Here is an 8184-nt window from a genome sequence, read left to right on the forward strand (position 1 = left end):
GGAGTTTGGCTTTGTATCCTAGTGAGTAGAGCACTCAATTGGAAGGAGAATGACCTGGGTTCCTGTCCCTGCTCTCAAAATTATTCCCTTAAAAAAAAACCCAGCAATGACTCCATAATGTAGAATGCATAAACAGTCCTGAAAAAGAGCAAAAGCACACAAGGGAAAGCCAGAACAGTCTCACTACATTTAGGCAGCACTAAGTAAAATATTGGCTAATAATTATATTTTGTTTGGGGGGGTTCCCCCCCCAAGCCACAAGGGTTTATTTGGGTTTAATTTTTTGTTCTTAACCTCTTTGCCAGAAGTTGGCAACTTGTGGCCCATGAGCCCCTGCTTTTTGCCACAATATTGTATATTATAATTTTCACTGTTTGAACTTTAAGTTTGGGAAACAAGGCCGCAAACAGTTAACATGAACTTAGAAGCCTAAGTTTAGATATCCATCTTTGAAGAGTTTGCTTTAAAAATCAAAGAAATAAATTTTCAAATATATCAGGCTCCCTTTACACATTACACTTAAGGTGTGATTAACCAGGTAATCATGCCTTAAGGTGGGATCCAGATACACATTTAACGAATTAACAACATGATAAAACAAGAAATAAGCTACAAACTTATTCCACAAAAATATATAATAGCTTTCCATTAATTGACTGTGTGGCCAAATGCCCCCTTGTGGCTAGGAGCCACATCAAATGAGGGGCTCCCAGCCACAGGGGAGCACCACCCAGTGTCAGCCCTGCAGCTGACAAGGCTTGCAGTGGTAGCAGCATTGTCAGCTGCAGGGCTTGAAGTGGGGAGAATGATGCCCCCCCGCAAACTTCCTTAGCTGCAGGGCACCCAGTGGGGGCAGTGTCTCCAGCTGCGGGGCATACAGCAGGGAGAACGCTGCCACCACTGCGAGTCTCATGAAGTACAGGTCTTGCAGAGGCAGCACCATTCCCCTGTCTGCATGTCGCTGTGGGGCTCACAGAAGCAGCAGCGGGAAGAACACTACTGCTGCTGCGAGTCTCCTGAGACGTAGGGCTAGCAGCAGGGATGTGCAGCAGAGGCTTGCAGTAGTGGCAGTTGCAGCCCATGCCACTGCAGGGAATCACCGCAGCACCAGTGTGAGGGAATGCTGCCACTGCTGAGAGCACCACATGTCAGGAGGCTCGCCGGGTGGCAATGTTCTTCCTGCTGTGAGCTCTGCAGTGGTGTGGGCTGCGGAGCTCACTGCAGCTGTAGCATGGAGAACACTGCCACTGCTGTTATCCCTGCACCTCACAAAGCTCACAGCAGTGGAAATATTCTCCCCACTGCCCCCCCCCCCTTGCTCACTGAGAGCCTTGCAGCTGACAATGCTTGCAGTGGGGGCAGCATTCCCAACAGTGCCTCCACTGTGAGCCCCACAACCCATGTCGGCTGCAGGGCCCATCAGGAGGGTACTGTGGGGAACGCGGGCTCCACTGAAAGCCTCACTGGGCCTCATCAGCAGCAGGTCTTGCAGCCACAGGACCCAGTGCAGGGGGAGCTCAGGCTCACAATCCCAGGCTCCCTTGCACTAGTGATAAGGCAGGAAGGGATCTAATGTGCAATCCCACAATTGTGTCTCCTGTCCATGAATGTGTGGCATGGTAGGTGTAATTGTGTGGATCGCATTTGATCCCATTGCCCCTTTACCTGCACAGGTAGAGGGGCCTTCAGCTGATGTGAAGATACATAAATACAACTTTGCAGTAAGCATGATGTATGAAAAATTGAGAGACATGAAATTACTTCTGAATTACATTCATATCCTTTAGTAAAACTAGCGATTTTTTTTTATAATTTCATTTTATGAAGACCTTTTGAGACGAACTGTATGAGTTCCAATCCCATCATGCAGGACTGTATAATTAATTTTAAATTGTTTAAATATTGGTACTACTGTGCTTTACAGAGTTTAATGTATTAGAATGTACATAAGGCCCTGAGTCAGTAGAGAGGTTGGAGAGAGATTTTTAAAAGCAATATGGAATAAGCATCTATTTTGTCATGACTTTGTGATATGGAAATCAATGGAAGAGAGATACCCTAGCCCCCTTTTTGTCTCTGAAAGTCACTCCCTTTACTCAGATGCTTAAGTTTAAGCATCTGAATAGTCGATGGAATTAGTCACATGTACTTTAAATTTAAAGCACAGCACCCATCAACTTTGTAACGGATTGAGAATTTACTTACGTGACATTTACTTAATAAAACCAGCTTCTTCAAAATGACAAAGTGAATCCTTCTTGGCTTTATTTAATAATCTGCATAAAGTTAAATAATTGTACATCTGGAATAAAGTCCTGGCCTCTCCAAAATCAAAGGGAAGCCCCTGGCATTACTGAATAGAGTGCTATCGAAATATTTTTCATTTCTTTGGAACACAAGCAGGCATACAGACTAAAGTAGTGGGCCAGCCTACTAAAAGAAAGGGAGGGGTAAGGAGACAGATTTACAAAAGATTTTAAACAGAACCTCCTCTTTCTTAAAAGTCTGAATCATGACCACAAAACAAAATATTGCTCCATAGTATGTGTCATACCAAGTGAATATAATGAACGAGAAGAATATCAATACAACATTTATGAAGTAGTTAAAAAATAAGTCTCTCTATATATTTAAGTATAAATTGTTTTTCTTCAAAAAGGTATTCTTATTCTTTTGCATTTGTAAATACCTCCCTTTAAACTAAAAACTCAACATCACTTAACAGTTTAAGAATATGATAGCTGAATGTGTTTTTTATTTTTAAAATTTACTGTATTTTTTCCAATAACATTTCAAAGTGGGCCAGAAAGGCATGCACCAAAACATGAAAAGTCTTCTAGGGAAACCCCACAGTAGAGATCAGTATTTCCTTATAACCCTTCTGTGGTGAGATGAGATAAAGGAGGAGAGAGGGTCAGCTTGAGCTGGCAGTCAAACCTATGTCAAAACACATGAAGTAACTCTAACATAAACATCATCTGATAAGCTACTTTCCTACATATATGCTAACCCTCAATCTATTCCTATAGCGTAGCAAGAGCAAAAGGGAAACACACTAGGTGATCAATATGACGGCTATTACCTGGCCACAGAGATAGAAGTATGGCAAGAAATATTTTGAGGAAATTAAAAATGTAACAGGATAGAGCTTTGGTATTTTGTTTGCATGTTTTCTGTCTGTTGCCATCGGTCTTGTGATATTTAGTATTTATATTTTGGGGAAAGAGTCCTATCTTCTTTTAAGCATTTGTACAGACTCTAGCATATTGGGCTTGGATTGAGATCTTTGCATGTATTAAAATACGTGGATAGAAAGGAATCCTTTAAATCAAAGCAACCTGAAGAGTCCTGGTCATTTAATACAAGAAAAATATTCAGTGGCACATTGCATTTCTTATGTTATGGAATACTTTTTAAAAAGTTGAAACAATTTCCTTTTCCAGTATGTTGCCAAAGAGCTTCAGAAATCTAGCCACTTCTCCTTAATTGCCATTTCCACTTGTGAAAATTTCCTGCATTCATTTCCCAACAACTGGAAGACATTCAAACATTCAATTTTCTTGTAACAGCCATAGCTAAAGTAGTATGAGTTTTGTAATCATCCCGTATAACTAAAATGCTTGATCTGTACTTAAAAAATATGTTTTTCTTTTTTTTAGCACTGTTAGGTGCTAAAAGTGTTATCATGACAAAAACAATGCAAAAATATCCTAACATGACATACAACCCTGTGTGTTAAGGAGATAACAGAAAAAGGTTAGCTCCATGGTAAATGGAATTCTTCAAGAGATGTGGCCCATATGTCCTGTCCACAGCAGGAACACATGATGTGCCTGGTGCACTCAAGCTTGGAGAATTTTTTTATCTTAACAATACTTGTGCCTTATTCCTCCTCATGCTCTTCAGAGTGGGCATGAAACAGAAGTGCATGTTTCACATTCCACATTTTTCTCTGACCTGCACAATCCCAGGATGCACAGACTCCTAGGAAGAGGGGATGAGGGCAGCAGAAAGATTGTGCTAGGAACACACATCTCAGTCGAGTTGCCATGGTAAGTACCTTTTCCAACTCTTTCAAATGATTGTTCATATCTTCCTTCCACCTGGGTGACTCCAAAGCAGTGTCAGTGTCATATAAGGCAGGTTTTCTGAGTCCTAAGCTAACAACTGCAGGCCTGCTTTCCCAAATATAGCATCTGACAAGGAGGCTGCAACAGTGGTATAGTGCTTGGTGAAAGTGTGGACAGCACTCCAGGTAGCAGCTTTGCAGCGGTTTGGAATGAAGATGTTCTTGAGGGAGGACAGAGATGTTTCCTAAGCTCCAGTGGAGTGTGCTCTAAACAGTGTGGAGGCTCCACCTTTGCAATTTCACAGCTGACCTTAACACAGTCTTGTTAGTCTCTTGGTGGAGATCAGTGTAGTTATGAGGTTATCACTATGATATTGAAGAGACAAAGGGATGATCAGAAAGGCTTTAGAACATCCCCATAGAAGGCAAGAATCATCCCAACATCCAGAACATGGAGAGAGACTCTACCCTTAAGGAGTGAGATTTTAGAAAGAAAGCCACAGATGGATGTATTGATGCAAGTGATATTCCATTAACAATTTGGGCAAGAACTGAGCACATAGCTTCAAGGAGAACTTGTGTCGATGGAATATTGTAGGTAGATAAGGGATCCACCTTTAGCATTTGGATCTCCCATACCACCATCCTCTTCACCGAAGTGATAGCTACCAATCCTGTCTTCATGCACTGCTGATAAAGTGAGCAAGTTGTCATCGGTTAAAATAAATGGCAATCAGAGTTGCAAGGACTAACTTGAGGTCCCACTCTAAAGAATCAAATATTTTATTTGTGGCAACACCTTGGTTATGCCTTTTAGGAACTTAAATATCAAGGGGTGGGAGGAGAGTATTAAGTCCTCCATGGGAAGATGACAGGCCAAGATGGTTGCTAGGCACACCATAACTATACATAGACCACTGTGCTCAGCTCCACCAGTGAATCCAAGACTGGTGGTCATAGGTCTCATGTGCAATTAGTTCCTTCTCTGGTGCTCCCTTTGAAACTGAGCCAAACTATAGTCACTGGAAAAGGACAGTGCAAAGGAGATGTTTCTGCCTCACTGAGAGCAAGAGCCCAGGCCCCCTCCCTGCCAGGCCAGCGGTCACCTCATTGAGGTGCATTACTGTCTTCTGTTCCTCCTAGTCTTACCTATTGTCTTCTCCCATGTACCCCCCTCTCATGGGGGCAGGGACCAGCTTCAAAAGGAGCACTGGAGAGGAGACTGAATAATGGTGATTAGAGTATCGTGCTAGAAAACCAAAAAGACCAAGATAGGAACTGAGGACCTTCAGCTTTCCAGCTCAGTGCCCTGGCCACTCATCTATTTGTGAGGAAAAAATGAGAAATCTCTCTCTTTCTTCCTTCTCCACTTCCAAATTTTCAGCCTTTTTTAATAACTATATCCCTAGCAGCAGGATGCGGAGCAGGGTGGGGAGGAGGGGGGTGGCGCATGGCTGGACATGTGGAGCAGCAGCAGTATGGAGTGGTGGGTGGTGGTGGCGTCCAATGCATGAAAGCTTCCCTCCCCTGAGTCTGGCTGACCTGTGTGGCCTACAGAGGGATGCTGCTGCCAGTGACACCCCTCCCCACCCACCCTTGGCCCTGCTCCTGGGAAGTGGCAGTGCAGAGTGGTGGGCAGCAATGCTCCATCACCACCCACCTGCACATACCCCCTAGGGCCTTCCCAAGCACCCCTGGGGGAACGCGTAGCCCTGGTTGACAACCCCTGATCTAAGGCTAAGCCATCTATAAGGGGGACACATATGCCCCACCTACTACTGTGCATGCCCAGTCTCAGTACATAGATAGTCATCTATGTGCACAGGGTTACACGTCCAGGATTAGAATTCCTGATGAGGCATAAGTGCCAAGACTGACATGAAGGTGATCATAAAATGGCCAACTAGATGAACAGGAAGCAACAAAATGTCAACTCTAAAGTGGAAGAAATGACTATGTTGAATAAAGCAAATTCTAGTATTATAAACAATTTTTTTTTAAATGCCAACTGAAAAAACTAGCTTGAAAAGTGCAGACAAGATCATGGTTGGTGAGGGCAGCAGAAATGTTCCACCTCAAATTAGGAGATGGCCGGGAGGAATGAAGGAGCAAGAGACACATGCCTCCCTCTGGTCCACTAAAGTGCAGAGCAAAAGGAACGGTAGGGTGCTTGCTTTGCTCAAATATAAGTGGCACTTACAACACAACATGCAAACAGACAAATCCCTTAATGGGTTGAGACCAAACATATTTTCTCCTTAAGAAATAGAATAGGTTCTAAAGATAGGTTAGGAAGAAAAAAAAAAGAGAATTTTCACAGCTCTAAGAGCACATTAGTAGATTAAACATACCCTCTTGAGATGTCCAGTTTGTAGTATTTGATACATATTGCCATGATCTATTAAAAGGCTCAGAATCCCATTCCTTGTACCATTCAATAACATATTCATTTACTGATGATGCTTCCCATGTCACAATCATTTTTTTTCTTAAGGTAAAGGTCCACACCGCATCTATATGCTTGGAAGCTACAAAACAATAGCAGCAAGTAAAATGAATAGAAATCATTATCCATCCAAATCCACAGTTCTGTAGCAATTCAACAGATTCTGATTTTAATCTACAATTAAGCTAAACAATTCTTAGGTCAATATTATAGTTATCATAAGATGAGAAAAAACAAAAAGAGAACAAATAAAGAAAGTCATGAAGAATTAGTATATCTCTGTTTGAAGACTTATATGTGTGTATTGGCTACAGGAAAACACAGAAGAATACATTGTGGCCCATATTTTTAAAAGAAAGAGGGGCTCAATGATGAGGATGATAAGGGGAGATATACAAAACCATCAATGTGAGAAGAGAACCAGTAGCGTGGAACTCAGAGGAATCCAGCCAGAAAGAGCAAAGCAAAGGTGGAATATTGACCAATACTGCAGCTTCACTAGAGGCGGGAGCACATAGTGATACAGTAGCTTCAGCAGTGGACAAGGAGATATTCAAGATATTTAAAGATAGAAATAATGTGAGCGTGACCACACATAAGTAATAAAATATCCTGCAGTTTTGAGAAGACATTAGGCTTTGAATATGAGTAATTTTGGGAGGCAGAGGGGAAGGAAGTTGCACTTATCCTGGCACAACAAATAAACGCATTAACAATTCAATAGTAAGAATGTCAGGAAAATGCCAGGCCTGACCACTGTGGATGTGTTATTTGGCAAACAGTCTGTAGCAACACCCAACTTAAAGGAGACATAAGAGTTGAGTAAGACTCCAGAATTATAAACCCCAGGGCAAAATTATAAGTCTTGAGAACAATGCAGAAATGATCAGGAATTTCCATCATATGTGATAAGAGCGTGCTACAAGGGTGCCTGTACATGACTGGAGAGGTGCTGTAATTACAGCGCATCAGAGCAGACTTGATTAATCAAGTCTGCTGGAGTGTGGTAATTACTGCACTCCAGCCAGCCTCTATGTCTTGTGTATCAGCATCCCTACACTTCAAAATGGTGGCAGGGACACTTTAACTAAAGCTTGTTTGACAAGCTTTAGATACAGTGCCCCCACCACCATTTTGAAGCACAGGGACACAGATACACAAGATGCTCAGGGCAATTTAATTAGAGGAGCTCTCAGAGCTGCTCTAATTAAAGTGTCCCATCCCTGCCCCTGAAGCATGTTTAAAAATGCCCTAAAGGCCCAATTAGAGCCTTTAAAACAGGAAATATTATTCCCATCAGGAAAAATAAGCAAAAGTACAATGGCCTACCAATGCTTTAATATATGTTCTTTCATACCAATGTACTGCATTTGTGCTAAAATGAACTGATCATCCCTACCCAGAATGTAGAACAAGATAATCTGGGAGGTCTTTTCCATATTTAACTTGCAAAACAAAAAACCCTACCACAATTCCACTTTGAGTGCAAAGTTACTTAGACAAAATGAACTGTCCTATTTATAGCTTCATAGTTGGTAGGGTCGGAAGGGACCCAAGCAGATCATCAAGTCTGACCCCCTGCCATGGCAAGAAAGAGTACTGGGGTCAAACGACCCCAGCAAGGTGATTGTCAAGCCTTGTCTTAAAGACCCCCAGGGTAGGAGCCAGC

General features: G+C 42.3%; 1 protein-coding gene across 1 annotated transcript in view; it reads right to left on the minus strand.

Moving 5' to 3' along the window:
- The window catches only part of IL31RA (interleukin 31 receptor A), a 95032-nt gene that overhangs the window by 28171 nt on the left and 58677 nt on the right, over positions 1 to 8184 (minus strand). Inside the window, exon 9 of the mRNA XM_019517843.1 lies at positions 6421 to 6597. Within this exon, the coding sequence (XP_019373388.1) occupies positions 6421 to 6597 (177 nt within the window). The remainder of the gene's footprint in view (positions 1 to 6420; positions 6598 to 8184) is intronic.

The sequence above is a fragment of the Gavialis gangeticus genome, unplaced genomic scaffold, assembly GCF_001723915.1.
Source record: "Gavialis gangeticus isolate Ggan-Ray unplaced genomic scaffold, GavGan_comp1, whole genome shotgun sequence".
NCBI classification, from domain to species: domain Eukaryota; kingdom Metazoa; phylum Chordata; order Crocodylia; family Gavialidae; genus Gavialis; species Gavialis gangeticus.